This window comes from Halichoerus grypus, chromosome 1, assembly GCF_964656455.1.
Source record: "Halichoerus grypus chromosome 1, mHalGry1.hap1.1, whole genome shotgun sequence".
In the NCBI taxonomy this organism is placed as follows: Eukaryota; Metazoa; Chordata; class Mammalia; order Carnivora; family Phocidae; genus Halichoerus; species Halichoerus grypus.
Window position 1 is genome coordinate 64,981,501 of NC_135712.1, and position 24,954 is coordinate 65,006,454.

General features: G+C 38.3%; 2 protein-coding genes across 6 annotated transcripts in view; one reads left to right on the forward strand and one right to left on the reverse strand.

Annotated features, from left to right (window-relative positions):
• The window catches only part of RABL3 (RAB, member of RAS oncogene family like 3), a 30,399-nt gene extending 15,782 nt beyond the window's left edge, over positions 1-14,617 (reverse strand). The window contains exons 1-3 of the mRNA XM_036111737.2: positions 14,495-14,617; positions 10,713-10,804; positions 1,921-2,050 (exon numbers count right to left, since the gene is read on the reverse strand). Of these exons, the coding sequence (XP_035967630.1) occupies positions 1,921-2,050; positions 10,713-10,804; positions 14,495-14,540 (268 nt within the window). The 5' untranslated portion in view covers positions 14,541-14,617. The remainder of the gene's footprint in view (positions 1-1,920; positions 2,051-10,712; positions 10,805-14,494) is intronic.
• A 123-nt stretch (positions 14,618-14,740) lies between these two features.
• Positions 14,741-24,954, forward strand: part of GTF2E1 (general transcription factor IIE subunit 1) — a 43,636-nt gene continuing 33,422 nt past the window's right edge. For 3 of the 5 annotated variants that reach the window (XM_036111732.2, XM_078066479.1, XM_036111736.2), the window contains exons 1-2: positions 14,741-14,824; positions 19,368-19,834. In XM_036111732.2, the coding sequence (XP_035967625.1) occupies positions 19,387-19,834 (448 nt within the window). In that variant the 5' untranslated portion in view covers positions 14,741-14,824; positions 19,368-19,386. The other 2 variants (XM_078066481.1, XM_078066482.1) reach the window with 2 other exon arrangements.

The window sequence follows — 24,954 nt, forward strand, 5'->3', positions numbered from 1 at the left end:
TAAAAGATTGGGGGAAAGCAATAATTAAATCACTTTAAGGCCAAAGAGTGGTAGATATTTTCTCCTCTCCCTTAGTTCCCAGAAATAAATATCAAAAAACTATGGGTGAGATTTTTGGGTGGGAGATTAAAGGATTACAAAGGCCTAGATGAGCTATTAGCTGGACAGGGAGGAGTTTATTTTTTTTGAGGATCTCTATTTAAGGGTTTTGAGCTTTTAAGGGCATCTGAGCACCCTTTTCCCCTATTTTCCCACTTTCATTTGGGCTGAGAGTTTTTGCTTTGTAGACTACGGGCTAGAAGGGCCATAGTGGGGCCCAAAGGAAATAAGTCAGTGTGATAGTTGATCAGAGTATGTTCTGACCTTAGAAAGAGGTAGCTCACTTCACAGGTTTCCTTTAGGGATTGCCAGCCTCACTCATCACAGTGGGAGGAAGGTAGGGTATTGAGGGAAGAAAGTTACTGCTAAGAATAAAGGCTGCACATTGGAGTGGAGTGATCCTTATGCTCCATTTCTTAGGAAACTAAGGATGGTAGATGGAGTAAAGAACCTTCAGTGCTAAGTTTATTATTTATTTATAATTTTTATCTGAACTCTTTCTCAAAAAGATCTAAAAGGCAAAAGTGTTATATATCCAAACTTTTCTGTCAGATCAGATTGATATCAACTTTGACAAGTCATTTGACTGATATAATCCAAGTTTATCACTTGATTCTAGATCTAAACCAGGCTTCATTTCTTTCTTTCCTATTCTCTAAGAAGTCACCTAACACTATACCAGTCTTACTATTTTTCTCATTTATATACATTCTATTAATATATGCCACTTATCATGTACTTTCTTGCATGACAATGTCATATATTAGTGTCACCATCTTATAACTGTGTTTTGTTTCACTTATGAATGTTTTGGTTCTTCAAATAGACTGTGACACTTTCAGATAGAATTCTGAGCTACATTAGTTCAGACACAGGTCTGAACTAATGTAACTCATCCCGTATTTTATATTATGTATCCAATGGCAAGTACCTTCTCTACTTCATTTTGTAGTATCCACAACACCTTATGATATGGGAAGATACGATACTGAAAGGGGAATATAAGGAATGAAGAAGGTACTGAATAATTGCAATGTTTACCTGATACTGAGTGTGATCTAAGCATAGTATAAATGAGGTGCAATTAAGAGCTAAGCATCTACCAGAAGGAAAAGGGTGAGGTACCACTCCTGGACATCAATCAGAGACAAGGTGAAATTATATTACACAGTAAAAAAAAAAGCATTTAAAAAATGAACTAAAAAACAGGCAGAAGACAAAAAAAACCTCTAGAGGCAAATTACAGGTGTCAGTGGTTTAGTCCTTTGACACAGCACGCACCTATGAATTCCAATTCTGTCCTCGATTACACACCTCCATCTAGAAATCTGCTCTGAGTATTTGACTATCTGTACCCCTAATAACACTCTTAGGCAGCTCTTTATAATTACATAGGATTCTCTCTAAGGGGCAGATAAAAGAATCCTGTATCTCTGTGACATCTGGTTCAGACTATGGGACTCCTAATGGTTCTTTCTATTGGACGTACTCAACTGACTGGAGAAATGGCACTCCCAGCGGACAATGTTTTGAAAAGTTCCAGATTTTATGTCAAGTACCCAAAATAAAATTTTATTTATTTAGTTTATGACAAAAATATCAACAAAAACACTTAAACACAGAAAATATTTAATGATCTGAATAACATGGTTAGAATCTAGAAACACATAATTCAAATGTGATATGCAGGTTTAAATTAAGAGTTGTGAGTATATTAGATCTTTCCTAAAATAAGATGTATCTAGCATCCCACAGCATTCTATATCAGATTATCTATACTCCTAGGCCATTAATATATGGTAGAAATAAAAAATGCTTTACCATTTACAGAGTTGTAGAACACTGCTCTTGTGCTTTTCACACTGCTGGCACTGCCCACAGAGCCTCCAACATCCCATAATTCTATATAGTAGGTCTTCTCTTCTGGGGTTCCTTCTTTGTAGTCATGAACCTAACAAATCAATCCATCAGAATAATTATTATAGCCACTAAGAACACTGGTAGCACCCTCATTCTAGTTCAGAGCACTGGACATTCCATATCCGCATGACTCATATCATTCCCATACCACCTCTGAGTCTGATCGCCTTCTGTCTTTCAAGCTTCCTCCCTCCAATACTCCAACTCTCATAATAATCCTCCTATATATACACATATATTCCATAATAATAATCTTCAAAAAATCATAATTTACAGATCCCCTTCCACTTCTAAATCCTCACTTCCTTCCTAAGTATAAATTCCATGATTCATCATTTTAGTCTCTCCTTTGCCCCTCTCACACTGTATTTAACTGACAAAATTCCAACCTTGACTATATCCACCTTTCTCCCAATTCCATGTCTGTAACCCAGCTAGCTGGATGAGAAGCTCAGAAAAATACACATTCAAGCTGACTAGATTCATTTTAAATTCAAGTCTACCTTTGGAGCTGTCCTTTAATCAATTTCATAGTCCTTTTCCTCTTCTAGATAACAATTTCATATTTTCTCTTCTTTTTCAAATTTCCAGTATCTCCTCCCTATCCTTAAGAACAGCTAAGACCCTTGCTTCCTGAGACAAAAGCAATCAGAAGAGAATTTCTACAACCTGCTCTTCATATATCTATCCACCTCCCTGCATCCGTGCCCATATAATCTGCTTTCCCTTCAGCCATTACAGATAAACTGTGTCCCCATGGCTAAACTCCCTTCTTATACATGAATCCCATCTCCTTTTTCTTATCAAAGGTGTAGTTCTATCAATTCTCCCTTTTATCATCAAATTTTCTGACTCTGTTGAATTACTTCCACCAACATACAAACATGCTATAATTTTTCCCATTTTAAAATAACCTTTTCTTGACCTCATGTCCTCTTCTAGCTATCATACCACTTCTCTATTCCTTTTTACAGCAAAAGCCCTCTAGAGAGTTGTCTATTCTCAATAGTTTCTCATTCTTTTCCTTACATTCTCTTTTGAACTCATTCCTATCCCATTTGTGCCCCAATCATCTACTGAAATATTCCTTATCAAGGTCACCAATGGCTTCCACATTGCTAAATCCAGTGATCAATGAGCAGTTTTCATCTTACTCTCCCATCTGATACAGCTAACTACTCCTCTGCACTGCAGTACTTTTTTCACTTAGCTTCCAGGTTATCATACTCTCCTGGTTTTCTTCCCATTTCATTGGCTAATCCTTTTCAGTCTCCATTTGGGTTGTCTTTACTTCTCTGACCTCTAATTGTTAGAGTGTCCCAAGGTTTAGTTCTTGGATCTCTTTTCTTCTCTATTAATACTGGCTCTCTTGACAACTTCATCCAATCTTATGATTTTAAATGTCATCATTATGTTGATGAATTCCAAATTTATATCCAAACTGGACTAGTCCCTTGAACTTCAGGCTACCATATCCACCAGACTACAATTTGGATGTCTAATAGGCATCTAAAAGTTAACATACCTGAAAATAATTTCCCAATCTTCCCCTTGAGCCTGTTTTTCTCCTAGTAAAAGGCAATTCCATCCTTCCAGTTACTTAAAGGGCCAAAAACTTAAGAGTGATCCTTAACACCTTTCATACTACATGTCACTGCTGGGGCTGGCATTGCCCTCTATGACCACTTTGGCAAGCTCATTTCCTGGTATGACAATGAATTTGGCTATGGCAACGGGGTGGTGGACCGTATGGTCCACATGGCCTCCAAGGAATAAGAGCTCCCTGGACCACCAGTGCCAGTGACAGCAATAGGAAGAGAGAGGGCCTCAGCTGATGAGGAGTCCTTGCCCCACCTCATCCCCCAAAACACTGAGAATCTCCTGACCTCTACAGTTTCCATCCCAGACCCCCTAAAGAAGGGTCATGTACCATCAGTAAAATATACTGTACACCTCCCCAAAGTAAGTAAATAAAAAGCAGAAAGAAATTTAGTAAAGAAAATGATACACATCAGGGGCGCCTGGGTGGCTCAGTTGTTAAGCGGCTGCCTTCGGCTCAGGTCATGATCCCAGAGTCCTGGGATCGAGCCCTACATCGGGCTCCCTGCTCAGTGGGAAGCCTGCTTCTCCCTCTCCCACTCCCCCTGCTTGTATTCCCGCTCTCGCTGTCTCTGTCTCTGTCAAATAAATAAATAAAATCTTTAAAAAAAAAAAAGAAAATGATACACATCAAGAAAGAACACCGGATGCTGTCGATGCTCTCTAATAGTGTGGTTTAGTATGTATGCCTGCAGAGTTACTCAAGAGAGGCAGAAAGGCAGGAGGTCTTAGGAGAAAGTTGGGAGAAAAGAGACAAAGATAGAAAAGAGCAACTAGGAGAGTGTACTAGGGGAGTAGGAATTGAACTCGTCTAATTTGCTGCTATACTTCCAATTCCTGATTCCTAGTGGGTAGGCAATATATGTACTAAACGAACAAATGAATGAATGAATAATATAAAGGTTACTGCTAATTGCCTTTTCCTTTCCAGTAAGCTGATTTTGCCTTTAGCCAAACTCATGTCCCCTATTTTTTTTTAAAGTCACTTTTCTCTTGTATTCTGTACCCATTCACTCCTTTATTTAAACTTTAAACTTTGTGCAAGATTGATTTAAATCTGTCTCTATTTCCTCTCTGCCTACTCACATCATTTGGTTTCTGCCACTAACATTCCATCACACTTTCAAAGGTCAGCAATGACTTCATTACCACCAATTTTTTTTTCTCTCTCAGTCCTTATATGTCTACAGCATTTCATTATCAAAACCCAATCCTTCTTTCATGAAATTCTCATCTCCCTTTACTCTTCTGGTATTTCATCATCTTGGCTATCCTCTTACCTCTTTGATCAATGCTTCTCTGACCTCTCTTCTCATCTGCAACTCTCCAAATATACCCCAAGGTTTTCCCTCGGCTCTTCTCTTTCTAAATTTGCTTTGTGAAAAAACTCATCAACTCTCATGGTCTGGGATTATTTCCATGCAGATGGTTCCAACTCAGAATTCTCTCTTGAGCTTCCCCACCTCATCTCTGAATGCCTTCTGACAGTTTCAGTTGGATAGCTCACAGATCTCTCCCTTCATCATGTCCAGAACTGAATTTATTATCATTCACTTCTCCTTTACCTATTATATACATATATCCCCGTTCTTGAGGAATAGTCCATTCAGTCATTAACACCCAATATAATTTTCCATTCTTTATAAGCACCTCACTTTTTCTCTTGAACTGCTGTTAACACTTACATTCTCTATCAGTGCTGTCTCATGACCTTCTGTAATGATAGAAATGTCCAGTATAGTAACCACTGGCAACATGTGACGTTGGGCATTCAAATGTGGTTAGTTCAATGAGGAACTAAATTTTTCATTTCAGTTAATTTAAATTTAAATTGCCACATCAGTCTAGTGGTTACTGTATATAACAGCAGTGGAATACTTTTTTCTTAATACATTCTGGAACAAGAGGCAGTACAGAGCCGTGCTGTTCTAGAGGGGAGGGGGGTGGGGGGATGGGTTAGCCTGGTGATGGGTATTAAGGAGGGCAGGTTCTGTATGGAGCACTGGGTGTTATACGCAAACAATGAATCATGGAACACTGCACCAAAAACTAATGATGTAATGTATGGTGAGTAACATAACATAATAATAATAAAAAAAAAAAGAGCACAGGCTCTTGAACCAGATTGCTTGGGTTTGAATCCCAACCCTATAACTTACTTGCAATGTGACCTTGAACAAGACATTTAACACCTCCGTACCTCCACTTCTTCGTGTTTCAAATACGGGAAATAATAGTACCGCCCTTGAAGGGTTGTTGTGGGACTTACATGAATTAGTATGTAAAATGGGTGCCTAGCCAAAGTAAGCACTAAGAAATATTAGCCATCATTCGTATTATTTCTAAAATCATTCATATCTTATCCCACCTACTAGATCTTACTTCACATTCTTAGCGAGGATAGAGATTGTCTTTTCTTTTTTAGTTTCTCCCCAGTGCTTGCACATTATTATGCTGCCCAAAGAGGAAGTCAATAAATATTGATTGTATGCAATGTGTAAATTAGAAAGTTAAAATCCCATTAAAGTGAACTAGAAATGACAAGTCAATTTCCTTATTTGTAATTTGTGAAAAGATTAGATTCTGTAAGTCTTGTTTTCATAATTAAGAGTACCATGCATTTATATTAGTCCCATTAGACTTGGGGCAACAAAATTAGAAGACAGTAATGAATGAAGAATACTGCAAAATAAAACTTTTCTCTCTTTTCCCTTCAATTCAGTATGCACACCTCTCCACTGCATACTAGATCCAAAATGTTAGTAATTACTGAGTACATACATTAAGCTCATTAGTTTCACCCAGTACTTGAAATTAAACAATTAATTACATTATCACCTTTATCATCTCTATTTTTAGTTGGCTCTTAGATGTGAAATGAGCTAAATGGGGCAATTGTTTCTAAGAGTTTTGAAGAGGGTGTATTCATGGATCTACAAGGATTCTGGAGATATCCTCGCTCAGGTTTCAATAACACAGAAGCTGTAACTGCAATTTAAAGCTGCTACAGAAGAAAGTGTTCTTCTAAGCTATTTAGGTAATGGTTTTATCAGATTTAATCACTCTTGCTAAAGCAAAGAACTGTTCACTTTATTATAACAATAGTCAAAACAATTTACATGTTTATGGCAACTTTCCTTAAGATTATCATTTAAAAATGCCTTTTACTTATATTGTCATTCAAAAAATTCATTCTTCTCAAAGATGGAAGACAGAGGCCAACCAGCCCAAGATACAAGATACAGTGAAGAGTAATAAAAGCAAGGTAACTTTCACCTCCACATGCCCATTCTTTAGCAATAATGCAATTCAGGCCAACTGGCTTTATAGGAGTCAGTTAGTGCCACACTCATTCTGGTAAAATCAGTCACAGTGTAACATCACCTACAAACCTGTAGGCTAGCTAAAGCAGATATTATTTACCTCTATTCTGCAGAAGATATACTAAGGCTCAGAGAAGTAAACTGATTAGTCTAAGGTCACGCTTGAGGAAGCAAAAGGCAATATGGGAACTGACCCAGGAAGTGGGAGTTTAAGTTTCTTTTTTTAAAATTCTTTATTTAAATTCAATTTAGTTACCATATACTGTATTATTAGTTACTGGGGTAGAATTTAGTGATTCAGCCATTGCATGTAACACCTAGTGCTCATTACATCAAGTGCCCTCCCTAATGCCCATCACACAATTTCCCCTTCTCCCCACCCACCTACCTTCAGCAACCCTCAGTTTGTTTCCTAGAGTTAAGAGTCTCTTATGGTTTGCCTCCCTCTCTATTTTCATCTTATGTTATTTTTCCTTCCCTTCCCCTATGTTCATCTGTTTTGTTTCTTAAGTTCCACATATGAGTGAAATCATATGGCACTTGTCTTTTTGACTGACTTATTTCACTTAGCATGATACTCTCTAGTTCCTTTCATGTCATAGCAAATGGCAAGATTTCATTCTTTTTGATGACTGAGTAGTATTCCAGTGTGTGTGTGTGCGTGTGTGTGTGTGTGTGTGTATGTACACACCACATCTTCTTTATCCATTCATGTGTCGATGGACATCTGGGCTCTTTCCATATTTTGGGTATTGTGGACATTGCTGCTATAAACATTGGGGTGCATGTGCCCCTTCAAATCACTATGTTTGTATCCTTTGGATAAATACCTAGTAGTACAATTGCTGGGTTGTAGGGTAGCTCTATTTTTAACTCTTTGAGGAGCCTCCATACTGTTTTCCAGAGTGGCTGCACCAGCTTGCATTCCCACCAACAGTGTAGGAGGGTTCCCCTTTCTCCGCATCCTCGCCAACATCTGTCATTTCCTGACTTGCTAATTATAGCCATTCTGACTGGTGTGAGGTGGTATCTCATTGTGGTTTTGATTTAGATTTCCCTGATGCCAAGTAATGTTGAGCATTTTTCAAGTGTCTGTTGGCCATTTGTATGTCTTCCTTGGAGAAATGTCTTTTCATGTCTCTCTTCTTTTCAATATGTTATGCTCTCTCACTGAAAGGGATTTAGGAAAATCCATAAGGAAATTTTGTCCAGAACTTGCTATTGACAAGTTGCCAAATGAACTTATTATCTAGTATTTGTTTTCTTCTACAGCTAAGAATTTGGGAACATGGCAGGCTGAAATGACACAGACATTCCCAGACGTTCTGACTTCAAGTTCACAGAAATGCCATAAAAATGTTTTTAAAAAATAAAGAGGAAAAGCTCAAGAAAAAGAAAGGGAAATCCTCAGATGCTAGAAATGAACTTAAAATCAGAGTGAGAAGTGGGAACTGACCCAGATTCAGAGATAGCTTCAGGGGCCAGTGTCTGGAGTTTAAGTGCCCATCCAGGAATAGAGATCTGTTTTCTGGCTTTTAAGGCAAGAATATACATAGGTGAGGGCGCCTGGGTGGCTCAGTTGGTTAAGCGACTGCCTTTGGCTCAGGTCATGATCCTGGAGTCCCTGGATCAAGTCCCGCATAGGGCTCCCTGCTCGGCAGGGAGTCTGCTTCTCCCTCTGACCCTCCCCCCTCTCATGTGCTCTCTCTCATTCTCTCTCTCTCAAACAAATAAATAAAATCTTAAAAAAAAACCAAAAAAGAATATACATAGGTGAGTGACAAAGACCAGACGATAGTTCCCTTCATGAAATCCGGCCCAGTCAGTGAAAGAGAGTAGGAAAAACTATCCACTGGCTCAGGAAAGCAGGAAAAACTTTCTGCCAGGGACCCTAGGTAGGGCTGGTACAGGATAAAGGGTCCACAAGAAAATGGAAACCACAGGCCTGTACTGTAATCAAATATTTAGAGAATATACATTATCTAGATGGCATAGAAACTCCTAGCTTTGAAATTTCAAGTACCATTGAAATCCCTAGGGCTCTGGAAGCAACAGAAATGAAAAGTTACCGTACTTTCATGACACAGCATACAGAACTTCCACAGAGAAGAGGGAAAAAAATCCTGCTGAAGATGTGATCATCTTCAAAGAATTATAAACCATACAAAGAGATACACTTCCATGAAGCATAGTCAGCATACACAGCAAGTTAGAATATCTACCACTCACTCAGAAAAAAAAAAAACAATCCAAAAGAAACCATAAAATAGTATGTTGAAAATAATTAAAAAGTAAAGCCATCATGAAAGATTAGGATATCGTGAAAAATCTTGACATTTGAAAAAGAACCAAAAGGAGTATCTAGAAATAAAAAATTACAGTTACAAAGATGAAAAACTTAGTGGATATATTAAAAAGCAGATTAGACATAGTTGAAGAGATTTTTTTTTTTTTTTTTTAAAGATTTTATTTATTTGACAGAGAGAAACACAGCGAAAGAGGGAACACAAGCAGGGGGAGTGGGAGAGGGAGAAGCAGGCTTCCCGCTGAGCAGGGAGCCCGATGCGGGGCTCGATCCCAGGACTCCGGGATCATGACCTGAGCTGAAGGCAGATGCTTAACGACTGAGCCACCCAGGCGCCCCGGTTGAAGAGATTCTTAATTAACTGGAAGGCAGATATGAGTATGTGATCCAGAATACACAAAGGAGAAATAAAGAACAGAACACATGGAATTACAATTAAAAGATATAGAGGACAAAAATCTAACAGAAGTGCAAAAGGAGGAGATAGAAGGAATGAAGGAAGACAGTAGATAATGGCTAAAAATTTTGAAAAATGAAGACAGTTGTGAGAGGCACAACCTTCTGATAGCATGACTAAAAACGAACCCATACCTAGACATGTTTTAGTAAAACTACAGAACATCAAAAAAAAAAAAATCTTTTAAAAGCAACCAGAGAGAAGAAATTACCTTCAAAGGAATAATAATTAGGCTGACAAAAGATTTCCAATCAGCAGCAATGTAAGTCATAGTCTGTGGAACAATAGCTTCAAAGAACTAAAAGAAAATAATTGTCAATTGAGCTAATTACCATTCCTTTCCTATTTATTTCTTAACTCAATGGAGAGATGTATGCTAGCAGAAGAGACATTTGGATAGGACTAGCTGGGATTAGCAAAGACCAACAGTATCTGGGAAGACAGTTAATTTGGTGGAAACTGCACCTGAGTTTCCTAAATGTGAGGTGGAAGAGATGACCTACCTACACCTAAGGCTCCAGAAGCTTTTGCCTTTACATATATTTCTAGCCAAAAGGTGTCTCTCTTAGTGCAAAAGGATTAGATAGAATTATTTATGGAGCATGTTAAGTGAACTCTAGATACATAGCACAGTAATTAAAACTGAACTCCCTGGATTCAGACTATTTAGACAAGATTGGGTCCATTCAGGGTGGTATGGTGGTAGACTAGATTAAGACTATTTAGGATCAAATCTTGACTTTGCTTTTATTGCACTGAGTCAATTTGATCAAGGTACTTTATTTCTCTATGCCTCAGTTTCTGCAGTTATACCTCACAGTTTAAAAGGATTAAGTTAGGAAAGACATGTAAGGTAATTAATTGGCATAGTATCTAGCACAGAGCAGGTGGTTAATAAAGCCCAGCTATTATTATTAGTTTTGACTACAGTACTATAATTTGATCATGTAGTTTGAAGGACTTATCTTTAATATGACTACAGAAAAACTAAAATATCAGAAACACATACTCTGACATCTACTGAGCAGCCCACAGTCCATGACGGATTTCCCAGGACTTGATTTTGACACAGAAGATGAACCAGTGAAGATTTTCCAACACCTGTAAAAGATATAAGAACTCTAGTCAAATAAGAGATATGCTGAAATATTTATCATGACAAAAGTCTGAGCATACGCCAGTAATAATGATATGTAAAGTATAGTTGTTTAAAGGGTGGTCACACCATACCCTTTGGAAAAAGAGAAATACTCTATTCCCTCTTCTAAGGCAGCACTTTATTTTCATATAGATCTCTTGGGTTCAAGGTAATGTAGTTATTAATGCCAGAACTAGCATTAGGACATCTGTAGGAAGAGGAAAGAGGATGAGTCCTTCTGTCTACCTGTATGTAGAATCACTCATTCAATTGACAGCATTTTGGGATGTCATTATAACAAGCATAGTTGGTGAATCTTTATGCAACACTAGTTGTATCAAAACTTTAGACCATCTCTTTGTGTGCATTACTGTGTATGAATCTATCAGTTATGTTTATTTATTATAAAAAGTTGTATTTAGAGACAATCTGGAAAGAATTTTTAAAAAAAGGAAAAATTCCCTGAAGAGCCCTTTGAGCAATATGTAAGTTCATTTAATATCACAAGCAGGATTCTTCTAAAAGCAAGTTGTTACTGGGAATATGTACATGGTGTACTTAAAAACAATACAATATAGGCCTTGGCTTGTACAGCTGGTTCTGTCTGGAATATCCTCCCCATCCTCCCTTGTCATTTCCCCTTCCCCACTGGCCTGGTGAATTAATCTTTCAAGACTCAGGATCTTTCTAGTTATAAAGTCCTTTTGAATTCCACAGAGATAGAACTAAGGACACTCACTATCCACCATCCTCTCGGTCTCCACTGTACTCTGCACATTTTTTTACAAAGCACTGAAAACACATTATTACACTTCTTTGTTTATAGGTTTTATTCACGCTGTTTAAGTTTTTTGAGGGTTGGAACTGGGTTTTACTCATCGTTTGTATCTCCAGTATTCAGAACAGGGCCTTAATTAGTATTTATTTAGAGGCTAAAATTTTCCATGTTATTATAGAATCTTCATAAACATTTTTAATGTCTCCACAGTAGTTCAGAGAGTAGACAACAATTTACTTAACCATTCCCTCTCATTATTAGGTATGTAGGATGTTTTGAATTTTTCACTATCCTAAGAGAGGACTGTTCAAATTTTTGTTTCAAATTAAAATTATTTCCTTAGTATATCTTCCCAGAAGCGAAATTAGTATATAAAAGGAAATGAGCATTTCAAGTTCTTGATGTATGTTGACAACTTTCATCTGGTTACTCTGTTACCAGTCATACATATAAGCCTGCAGGTCCTGTTGCACCTCAACAGTATGTATGCTGTTTCTTTTTCATCTATATTAATTTGATAAAAGAAAAAAAGTGACATCTTGCTTTAGTCTACATTTCTTTTTTCTTTTTTTTTTTTTTTTTAAGATTTATTTATTTATTTGACAGAGAGATAGAGAGAGAGCACAGACAGAGTGGCAGGCAGAGGGAGAGGGAGAAGCAGGCTTCCCACTGAGCAGTGAGCCCGATGCGGGGCTCGATCCCAAGGCCCTGGGATCATGACCTGAGCTGAAGGCAGACGCTTAACCGACTGAGCCACTCAGGCGCCCCGCTTTAGTCTACATTTCTTTACCTTCTGGTAAAGATCTACATTACAATTACCTTTGTTAATCAGTTGTCTTTCCTTTCTTATGAATTATTTGTTGATGTTCTCTGCCCATTTATCTAATGGCTTTTAGTGTTATCAATTTACATAACCTCTCTTTATATTAGCTGTCTGATGTAATTGAATCCAGTATTTTCCCAGGTTTCCCTTTAATTCTTTTTATTTTTTTCAATACAGACAATTAAACCCCGCATCGAGCCCCGCATCGGGCTCCCTGCTCAGTGGGAAGCCTGCTTCTCCCACTCCCCCTGCTTGTGTTCGCTCTGTCAAATAAATAAATAAAATCTTAAAAAAAAAGAATTGACTAACAGTGGATAGACTTGTCAACAGTAAGAACAGGAAGCGCCAGGAAAACTGGCAAACTATTCATTTCTTTAAGAATTTTGGGAGGTACTGGGGCGCCTGGGTGGCTCGGTCGTTAAGCATCTGCACACATAGCCTAACATCCGTGAGTGTATGACAAGATCAACCAAGTGGGCATGACTATGTCTTCTGTTTTACAACTAAACTATAAGGAAAAAGAAAAGCTTACTAATTGCCTGATCACTTTTCCACATTTAATGCAGCAGCTAATTCAACCCTGTTATGTAACACATCGATTACACAGTTATAGCCTCAGCACTTACTACAGTGCCTGCTGTGTAGCAGATACTTAAATAATTTTTGTGAAAAAGAAAAAATCGACTAGTTCCAACAATATGTAACATCAAGGGCTTGTTAGATGCAATAGAAAAGTGAATTAAAAATGAGAGAGAACACCTACTTCAGGTATCATGAACCATGTTAGCTCTGAATTCCAGTCTCAAATTCTACTTGGTGATACTCTTGCCAAGTCCATTTAGACCATCATTACTTTATTCATTTATATAAAACTGAGTGACTTCATTAAATTAATTTCAGCACCACTTCAAGCTAAAGAACTGAAGTTGACAAACTGGATTATATTCACAGAATTTCATAATGCAACTTTCTTTAGGGAATATTAAATAATGCTATCTATAAAATATTTTGCAATGCAAATAATCTTCAGGCAATGTGGAAACGTTCTTAACCTCCTCCTCTCCACCACAATTGTACACAGTCTGAAAGGCTAGTTGTCAAGCTGTTTGGGGTATATTCTCTCCACCTCCAAGCATCTGGTACAATGTCTTTGCTCACAACACACATTCATAGGTCAACTCCAGAAAAGCACATCTACGAAATGCAAGGTTAGCATTTATTCCAAGTTCTTAAAGAGCACAGAAGTGGAAGTTATGATAAAAAACAGGAGGGTAGAGAGGTGGGAGGGGGACATGCAGACTTCAATTTTAGTTCTCAAAAGTTCAAGGCGTCAAAAGAATTTTAACACTAGGATTAAATTGAGCTCAGCATTAAATCCCAGCTGTTTCATAATACGGCTTTATCTTAATTGCTCTATTTCTTACAACCTAGCACATAATAGGTTTTTAATTAGGATTACAGAGAACTAAGAAATCAAGAAACCCAGCTGAGAGTAAAACAGGGCTACCACCCAATATTTAATTTCATAATATGCCTTAGTGTCTAAATGCGTGGGCAGGTTCTGTCATTTACCTCTCTCCTCTTCACTTTTCTCAACTGTAAAATGGGGTTAATAGGGATGCTATCAAGCTAAATGAATTGATATATGTAAAGCATTTGGAACAGTGTCATTAGTGCACGTTTGAATTCCGTAATGAACACAATCTCTTGAAGGCACGATCCCAACTTCACAGCGCCCAATCCACCAATGTCTGCATATCTTTTATAAAACAAAGGAACTGACAATACAAGCCTAGGCTGCCGTCGCCAAGGAGACCAACTCGGAAAGCTGCGAAGGCGGAAAAAGCCCGGGGCTCGGCGCCCCCCACCCGCGCAACGCCACCTTCGTCAAATAGAGCAAAGTCCTCTGGGAAGTGTAGTTTTTAGACCTTGAGAGGGCTTTCAGCCATGGCAGGAGCCGGATCGTTGCAGGAGCGGAGGAATAGTGAAGGGAGAGGGTTAACGGATAACTCAAAAGTGTCGGGAGCCCCAGAGGTGGATTAAACCACTCACCTGAGTCTCCCAATACCAGTACCTTCACTCGATCCAAGGACGCCATCTTGCTACAGCCTGGAGTTAACGCCTGTTCCGGGATGGTAGGCCAACCAGAGCTGGGTATGCGAGGGAGAACCTTCAATTTCATTGGCTAGTCGGGGTGTGACTGTATTGACTGAAGGCCTCACTGTGCTGATTGGCCGGCATGGTTAAAAAGTGGTGGGTGGGTTCCAAAGCTGGTCGCAGGATTAAGGCGTTTTCTTTGTCGCACAAGTGGCGTGGCTCGTTTAAGCCGGTAGTTGAGGCGCTGAGGGAAGCTGTAGTGGGAGTGTTCGAGGATTCGTTTTGGTAAACCTTGTTCCCTGTTCCTTGTTCTCGATTCCCTGGTCCGGCGTCGCATTTCAGCGTTTCTCCCTCTTCTCCCTCCTTTCTCCTTAGCTACCCGCCTCCCCTTAGCTACTCTCTTGATTTGGTCCTCCAAAGAACCATTGACCCCGGAGCGGCCAGTGTACAACCTCGGGTAGGATGGGCTTGGATGCGCCGAGTGTGGCCCCAGGACTCACCTGGCACAGTCCGAGGGAATTTAGGGGCTCGGGGTCTGTCACTGGGGAGTAGAGAACATTACTGAACCGAGTTCTTGGAGGGCAGCTGGTCCACAGCTTTGGCGGTGATAATGCCGCTTTATGTATGAAGGTGTGGAAAGTACCATGAAACATGGTAACTGAAAAAACCACAGTTATTCGTATAGGATTCAAGTTCTCCCAGAAATGGAATAGTGGTATACTGAAATAATCTAACTGGACTCCCGCATCCACTCCTTTCTCTTTTATATCACATCCTGTAGTCAGCATAGTCTTTTAAAATAGCGAATTTGAGCCTGTCACCTCCTGCCTAAAACCATTTGAAGTTTAAGGAGGTTTTCAGTAGCCTCTCTTTTTCTACTCTGGAAGCAGCAGTGGAGGAAGTGAACTGGGGGGCGGGGGGGGAGCTGGCAGGGTGGGCATATTGGGTGAACACGTGCTTAGGAGACTTACGGAAAGTTTTATGAAAGTGCTTGATTAGCTTGGCTAGATGCTGGAAAGTGGTGAACAAGAGATAAACATGAAGAAAGTACAGATCTATTCACTGCAAGGAAGAAAGGGAAAGAGCTCTGTGTGAAAGGGAAACATTTTAAGCTACTAAGGGGAATCTGGGAAGGTCTCTCTGAGAAATGTCATTTTATATGTGAAGGATGATTAGAAGGGAGTTTGAGCTTAGCTTTGTGGGCAGAAAGAACAGCATGTGGTGTTTCTTCCGGGCCTGGTGATGGAGAAAGCATGTGTGTCTCATGGAATTGAGAGAATGCCAGTGTGACTGGAGATGAGGCTGACAAGGATAAAGAGAGTGCAGAGAAAGCATTCATTTCAACTTTGTTTCTCCAACTCTGTGCCTGGTGTCTGGCTAAATTTTTGTATGATGAGAAAACATGGTTCAAAAACAAAACCACTTGCCTTTGGGGGTCTGGATGGGTAGGGAGGCTAGGAGGTGACTGATGGACACTGAGTCTAAAAAGAAGAAGCAAAAGTTGGTGCTATAAGGTCATACTTTCAAAAGTCTGCAGAGACCAGCTGGGCTCCTTCCCTGTTTAAAACTGTCAACTGCTCTCTTCGGCTTCAGGTTATTGTTTCTATGTGGGAATATGGTCTCACTTTTTTCCTTAGATATTTCCAATTTTCAAGCTTAAAGTTGAAATTTATGTGAAATTTCACAATTTTTCAATGTTGACAACTAATTCAGAAAATTTTCAAAATGTTCTTTGGGTTAAACAATGTGACAGAGGCTGCCAGTTTGAGACCTCTGACTTAAGTAATGTAACAAATCCAAAGACTGAATAGGAGATTCATTGTTAAGTGGGGAAGTAGAAGTGGTAGAGGAGAGAACAAAATGGTCAGGAAGGATGATTTTAGAATGTAGAGAGTTTGCATAAGCTGGAACAGCATGCCTTCTTTCCTGAGCTCCACTTTCATTTGTTCAGCTACCTACAGGACATCTTCATGGAATATTCTCTGGTATTTCCTCAGAGACCAGCATCTAAAAGTGAATGCCTCATTTCTTATAAACCTGTTCCTCTTTCAGGTGTTAACCCATTTTTCATAGTGGTAGTATTCTCTTCCTAGCCACACTGGCTCAATGCAATTATTTAATAACATTAAATATGTCATTGTTTAATGGGTGTAGCGTTTCAGTTTTACAAGATGAAAAGACTTACGAAGGTGGGTGGTGGTGGTGATTGTACAACATTATGATTGTATTTAATATCACTGAACTGTATACTTAAAAATGGTTAATTGATAAATTTTGTGTTATGTGTATTTTACCAATAAAAAATATTGTAAAAAAAGAAAAACCCAAATAACTACTTAAAATTTTCCTACTCTGTTACTCCACTTCCAATATATTATCAGATTCTTTTAATTTTGTTTCTATAATAAATTGCATTCATCCTGCCCTCTCTTCCTTAGTTTAGGTTTGGTTACTATGGCTCCTAATACTTCTGCAGTACCTCATCTTCAATACTTCAGTTCATTCCTCTTAGAATTATTCTAAGAGTCACTTTTCTATATAGAGGGTCTTATTATCAATGCCAGTATTTAATGATACTCTTATGATTCCAGCCCTGAAAACAGAACACTTTATATGAATTATCTCATTTAATCCATACTTCAAATCTATGAGGAAGGTGCTGTCAGTTACTTCTATATGTGAGGAAACTGAGAATTTTGTAGGGTCACAGGCTAGGAAATGGTGGAACTGGGATTCAAAACCCAAAAGTATTGCCCTGCAGAGTCCCTCATAACACTCCCTTACTCAAATCTTTAGTGCCCCCTCAGGTGTTTCAGGCAAAGGAAACAGGCAAAATGATAATGTGCATTGGCAGGACATGTGATAGCCACCCACCAAATTTGTCTGGAACAGTGGTCAGAGACTTCTGTGTACTGGAGTCACTTAAAGAGCTTTTAAAATAACATGATGCCTTGTCTGGCTCTCCCAGACCAGCTGAAACAGAATCTCTGGCAATGGGGCCCAGGATGGGTATTTTTAAATGCTCCCCAGATGATTCTGCTTTACAGCCAGGGTTGAGAACCACTGGTCTAGAAAATGGAGTGTATGGGGTGGGAGGTCAGGGAGGGCAATATAACTGTAGAAAATAATACTGAAAAAGTAATTTATTTTGACATTTGTCTGCCATTTTTAGTCTTTTGGATGTTTCAGAGGTTATATGTTGTGTTCTGCCAACTGTGGAGCATGTAAAACAAAGCAAACAAAAAACTGGGATCAAGTACAATGTATAGACCAAATTGGAAAGGAGAACAAAATGTAGCCAGTAGTATGCTATGATACTACTCTGGTGTTGAACCCAGGTACTTGCTCAGCATCCTTAAGCATTGGGATGACAGGAAGGTTCTAGGACTACAGGTTTGGATCTAGGTGCTGCTTTATCTCTTGTATATAGTCTTGCGTGATTATTTACAATCTGAAATACTACAATTGACTTTCCTTTTCCTTTATTACACACAGGGCATTGTATTTCTCCCCAAAAATATGTGCTTAGATTGATTGTTTAGGAATACCTTGATAGTATAGTACTGTGGATATAAAAATATTCTAAAAAAGGTATTAAATCTGATTGCATTGATAACCACTGATTATAAATAAAAAGTTCAATAGAAACTAATAGTAATAACAGAATATGATTCTCTATTGAAATAGTTCAGTGGGATGTCTCTGTTAAGAATTTCCCTATAGTATAGGGAAATTTCACTAGTCGTAGCCTGTGTAGGTAGCCTGGCCATTTTTAGTATGGGACATATGAAATCAATATGGAAGCTATCCTTATCAACAAGTACTTCCTAATAAGCATATTGCTTAACATTCTTATTTATTCACCTCAACAACCTCATTTAGGTAATTGATATTATCCTTATTTCTCAGAGTAAAATGTGAAGTTGTTTAAGGGATTTGCTCAGGATCACACAGCTACTAAAAAAAGCAGGCTAACTGAATTCCAAAGCGCAGGCTTTTTAACAGCCACGTCAGAGTCTAGCCCATGCCAGTTTGGGCTTGTGGAAGACGGTCTTCTGGGTCATGACATGAGAATTGGGTACAGTTAGCCTGTGCTTTGTCCTGCAAGAAGGGATCCAGTATTTAAGGATATCTTGGGCTTTTTTTTTTTTTTTTTTTAATTTAAGGACTATTAATTGGTCATCAGATTTAACTTTGCAAGGTTGGTAAAGCTATCTGGATCTAAGTGTTAATTTCTTTCAGATTTATAACAGTAATTTTGCCAAACGCCCATCCGGGGATTACTTATGTGTTTATCGGCTTTTTGTGATTTTATTGTGAGAGCATGACTAAGTAAAACGTCCTAGAATAGATTTTGGTAGAAAAATTTTACCCAAGAAAAGAAATAAAGACACTTTAAGGATATGCTAACTGCTAGGTTTCTCAGGGGTTTTCCAGCATTCTCAAAGATCTATAGCATTAACAGTGGTGAGGCGTCATTTATCTTTTTTGTTTCTCTTTCCAAAATAAAGTGGGCTTGATATAATATATCATTGCTGTAAGTAGTAAGTTACTTTTTAGAATCAAGCACTGTAGATCATGAAAATTAACATTTAAGAAATATGTCAAGCTTTTTAAGTGTAATCTTTGTACTCTAGAGGAAAATCTTATTCTCTGTTTAAATGCTTAGGCATTATGAGTCTTTTAAAACAATGGCTTGAGTACCTTTGTGGCACTTCAAGGGTGGTAGCTGCCAGTTACCTAATGGGTTGATTATTCTAGATTTAAAATTATTACTGTGTCCTTATGCCTAGCTAATCTCTTTTTTCTGAATTTGGTTTATTTAAAGTTGAAGTTTGCTGCTAAAGATGGCAGATCCTGATGTCCTCACCGAGGTTCCCGCAGCATTGAAGAGGTTAGCCAAGTATGTGATCCGGGGGTTTTATGGCATTGAGCATGCTTTGGCCTTGGACATCTTGATCCGGAACCCCTGTGTGAAAGAGGAGGATATGCTGGAGCTGCTCAAGTTTGATCGGAAGCAACTTCGATCAGTTTTGAATAATTTAAAGGGAGACAAGTTCATCAAATGCAGAATGAGGGTAGAGACTGCTGCAGATGGGAAAACCACTCGCCATAACTACTACTTTATTAATTACCGTACTCTTGTTAATGTGGTAAAATATAAATTGGATCACATGAGAAGGAGGATTGAAACTGATGAGAGAGATTCCACCAACCGGGCTTCCTTCAAGTGTCCTGTCTGTAGTAGTACTTTTACAGACTTAGAAGCTAATCAGCTCTTTGATCCCATGACAGGTGAGATTTTTTCCAATTTATGAATCTTCCAAGTAACTTAAAAAATAAAATATGTATTGTTTTTCTTAAATTGATCCATCTAATTTTTAAACCAATCATGTGTATCATTATAAAAGTGAATGGATTAGTGTAAGTCTACATATGGTCATTCTTAGTCTTACTGTCATGTTTGACCATCATACTACTTTTAGAAGCTTTTGAAAGCCTTTCTCATTCACAAGGGAGTGTACCCTCCCACCCATGGCACTCCTACCTCTGCTCCCATCCCCACCCCTTATTTGCAGCCACAGCCTGATCTGAAGGGTTGACTTCTCTACCACTTTGAAGCCATTCTGACATGTTTACTTTTAACCTTTTCATTCAACAGTTATTTGAATGCCTACTTGTGCCAGTCACTGCCAGAAAGTTATAATACAGTGTATTTAAACACTAGTGGAAGTACTTTGTTATTGGTAGTGTGTAACTAGGGCCTCTAATCTGCCTTTGGAGAAGGCCTCTGAAAGGTTAAGTAACAGCTGAGGACTAAAAGATAAGGGTTAGCCACGTGAAATAAAAGGGACACCTTTTCCAGGTTAACAAGTAGATACTTAGTCTCTTAGCCATTCATTAGTGGAAGGTAATTGTCAACATCATCTGTAATTTGCTTCATTTAATTAAATGCTTCAGTTTTAAGGATTTTTTTATTATCAACACAGGATTGTAAAACATACATTTTCTGAAAGTGCAATATGTCTGATATGAACATGAGAAACTTTAAAGTGCCAGGTTGTATAGTTGTTTTGTCTTGTCATTTGTAAACTGGAAAAGAGACTACAATTTTGCTAATTACTCAGTGGATCAATTTTGTATTATTTTCTAGAGGCAAAAATCTATAGAGAGAGCCAGCGTTGTAAAGTTAGATTGTCCCCTTGTTATGGCAGAATTCAGGTATAGGTTACTTTGTAGTCGTAGATCTGCCTTTTAAAAAACTATCTGAAAAATGTAATTTAAACGTTCACACATGAAATGTTTTATTGCAAAAAGGAAAGATTTATGTACATGTAATTTTCTAATTTTGTATATGTTATGTATTGTATATTTTAAAGACTTTTACAATTATTTTTTAATCGCAATCCCAATTAAAATTATTGCCTTAAAGAGCTAGAAATAGCCTATGACGTTTCTTATTTATTGTGAAGCAGTCATTTTGGATGAAAGGTAATTTAAAGAATTCACATTTGTATTAAATGTTTAATTGTCAGAACCTCACTATTTACCTTAAAAGGGCTTAACTAGGCAGAGATCTTCGTTGTAAGAAAATTTTAACCATTCTGAGTAGAAGAATTGCTTGAGTGTGCTATAGAGGAATGTTACAGAATATATCTGGAACTCTTTCAGAATAGACTAGAAAAGTCTTGTCATTTTTGCCATTCACTCTAACAGATTTCTTAAAGGAGCTCTGGGTTTTGGTTTTGTGATTCTCTGCAGATGTTGGTGTGACAGTGGTTGTCTTCATCACTCTTGACTACAGTGGAAGGTGTAATCCAGTCCCTCAGAGAGGGTAGTCTAAAGTAATGTGCTTCTACTACATTTATTCATTTGATTCTTATTTCATGAGACTTTCTAAAGGGAAATATTTCCACTACTTATATATCAGTATTTAGGAGATTGATCCGTGATGCTCTTTGTATTTTACCTAGAGTTAGTGTCTGAATGAAGCTAGTTGTCATCAACAGTTGGCCTGTGTAGGAGGTGGCCTAATGCGAAATATAGTCAAGATTATTTGAATCAAGGTTTTTGAGTCACTGATCAGCCAACACTAATAGTCAACTTAATTGTCATTTTTGTCCATACAGTGAAGCCTATGGTATCATGATTGAAAATTCTTAGTCATTGGGAAACCTTGTTCTGAGAATATACCTGCCTTTTGATTATAATTTGGCTTTTCATTTGGACTTTTCCTTTAAGGAGAGAATGTGCTGATTGGGTGATATTAAGCCTCAGTCTGTGTGTCAGTTCTGGTGTTTTGTGTTTTCACTATTAATGCCTTGACATCATCCTTTGGTTATACATTCCTTTTAGAAATCTTGGTGTTTTTCTCTCTGCTTCCTTACTCTGTTTTATTCATGCCCTCCCTTGCCATTTTAAAGAAGATGGGAAATAAACATTTGGTATGTGTATCAGAAGAGAAGGAGGGAACTTCTTCTGCTGTAATATTTATGCTGTCTTTAAATTGATAGAATTATAGTTTTCATTCTAAGCCTAGTCTTGTACAAAGCTATTCTACTTCCTGCTTGTTATTGGAGATTGATGATATTTCTGACAAAATGATGGGGGCATCTGATGGGCATTTATCTCCATTTCCATCTCAACAATTATTAGGTTGTACGGCGGTTTATATTAGTAATTAGGGACCATTCAGGAATTAGATTTGAAGCTTTACTGTTTACCTGATAAAAAGTTTTTAATTCAAGTGTATGGGCAGCTTTCTGCCACTTGACAAAGGGTAATGACTCTTAGATGAGTGTCCAGAAATTCTGGGCTCAGGAAATCCTGATTTCAGGAAGAATTGTTTTACTAGTGTTAATTGACAGAAGCCAGTGATCTTTCTACTTCAGTTTGTAGCTTTTCCCTACCCTATGTCTTTTTTTCCCTAAAGAATGTGGGTTCTTTCTATACTTTCCATTTAGATTTTGCCATTGCTGTTCTTGGGTTGAACTCTCTCCAAATGTTTGATGCTTGGTATGTGTGAGATAATAGAAAATACATACTGGTTTCTGCCCCTAGTTCCTTGCACAGAGCTCCTAAAACTCTTGTAGTTTCCTAAGTGATAAGAGCACTCATAACCTCTTTTTTTCTAATATTTGATCTTTGACCCCTGGCTTCTGAAACCCTTGTAATTTCCTGGGTAATAAGAGTGTCTTCTGTTTTAATAAGGTCACTCTGGGTGGGTTCCTGGATGGCTCCTGGATGAGGGCTGGTCACCAGAAAGACTAAGCCAAGACCAAGCTTAGAATTTTCAACCCCACCTCCTATTCTCTTGAGAAAGGAGAAGGGCTGAAAGTGGAGTTAATGAGTGATCATGCCTATTTGAGGAAGCTTTCATAAAAATCCCAATAGTATGGGATTTGGGGAGATTCCAGGTTGGTGAACATGTGGAGGTGCAGGGAGAGCCGTACACTTGGAGAGGACATGGAAGCCCTGCGCTCCTTCCTATATGGTTGGCCCTACACATCTCTTCCACTTGGATGTTCATCTGTATCCTTTATCATATCCTTTAATAAACTGGTAAACATAAGTAAGTATATTCCTGAGGTCTGTGAGCTGCTCTAGCAAATTAGCTGAATCCAAGGAGGAGGTCGTTGGAACCTCCCATCTATAGCTTGTTGGTCAGAAGCATCCATGCTTGTGACTGGCATCTGAATTTGCAGGAGGAGGGGCAGTCTTGTGGGACTAAGCCCTCAACCTGTGGGGTCTGATGCTATCTCCAGGTAGTCATAATTGAGTTGAACGTTAGGACCCCAGCTGGTGTCACAGGCAATTCCCGGGGGTAAAATCTCCACAAATTTGGTGGTCAGAAATATCAGAAGTGAAGTGCTGTGTGTGACTAGTAAAGGAGACACACTGGAAAGAAACACGCTACGGGAAATCTGGGCTTTTCCCTACATAGAAAAAAGACTGAGGTTTTTCCCTTATAGTATGTATAGATACTTTAGTTAATTAAAATGGAATGGCCTAGCCTTGGCCCACTAGTCCCTGGTTTCAGAAACTTAATCAGGCAAAACCTATTTTAGTGAAATATGGGAGTTTTATGTAAACAAAACAGACCACATGACATGAAATTTCTCAAATCAGCAAAATACCATCTTGTGGTTCATAAATGCATGATTTAGCAAGGTTTGTGACCACGTAGGTAGACTTAGTATTTCTGTTTCTACTTTGGTAGTCTTAACTATGGGTGATTTAGTTAATGGCACTTCTAAGTTAAATTCAGCAACATGCTTCCCCAAAAGGAAGGGGAAGATCGTACTCTCTTTTTAGATGTCAAGATTAGATGATATGGAAATAGCTTTATATTTTTCATTTTTAATTTAAAGATTATGCAGCCATAATGTCAGAGAAAATTTTGAAGAGAAAAAAAAAATTACCCACAGAACCACTGTCCTTTTGCATATTACCTGTAATGGCAATCATAGCCAAAAATAGTTTGTGATCTCTTGGTTCCTTAATGTACCAAACTCTCCTGCTTTTATCTAGTGTTCAAAATATGTTTTAATAGGTGTGATTTTTTCCCCCCCTAGTTTTCCTTTCAACCCCTTTCGGGCACTTTGATTTTATCTATATTTTGTTGGTATAGATATGATGCTTTGTGTATATAGCATTTTATTCCTGCTTAAGTTTTTCCTTAAGAAGAATTCTCAGCAGTGGGAATAGTGGGTGAAAGAACATAGTTTTATACTTCTTTAAAGGCATATATGACACTGTAGTTTTATCTAGGGCTGTGGGGGAGATAAATTGTTAGGTGTTTGAATTAGAAATAGTTTGGGAGCCCCTGTTACTGAATTTACCTAGAGACCCAAGAATCCCATTTTATTTTATTTTATCTTATTTTAATTTTAGTATTTTATTTTATTTTAGATTTTATTTATTTATTAGAGAGAGAGCTCACAAGCAGGGGGAGCAGCAGGCAGAGGGAGAGGGAAAAGCAGACTCCCCACAGAGCGGGGAGTCTGATGTGGGCCTCCATCCCTAGGACCCCGGCTGGGATCATGACCTAAGCTGAAGGCAGACGCTTAACCGACTGAGCCACCCAGGCATCCCCGAGAATCCCATTTTATTTTACTTATTTTTTTTTTTAAATTTTATTTTACTATGTTATGTTAGTCACCATACATTACATCATTAGTTTTTGATGTAGTGTTCCATGATTCATTGTTTGCATATACGTGCCCTCCTTAATACCCATCACCGGGCTAACCCATCCCCCCACCCTCAGTTTGTTTCTCAGAGTCCATAGTCTCTCATGGTTATATCCCCCTTCGATTTCCCCCCTTCATTTTTCCCTTCCCTTTTCCCTTTTTTTTTTTTTAACATATAATGTATTATTTGTTTCACAGGTACAGGTCTGCGATTCATCAGTC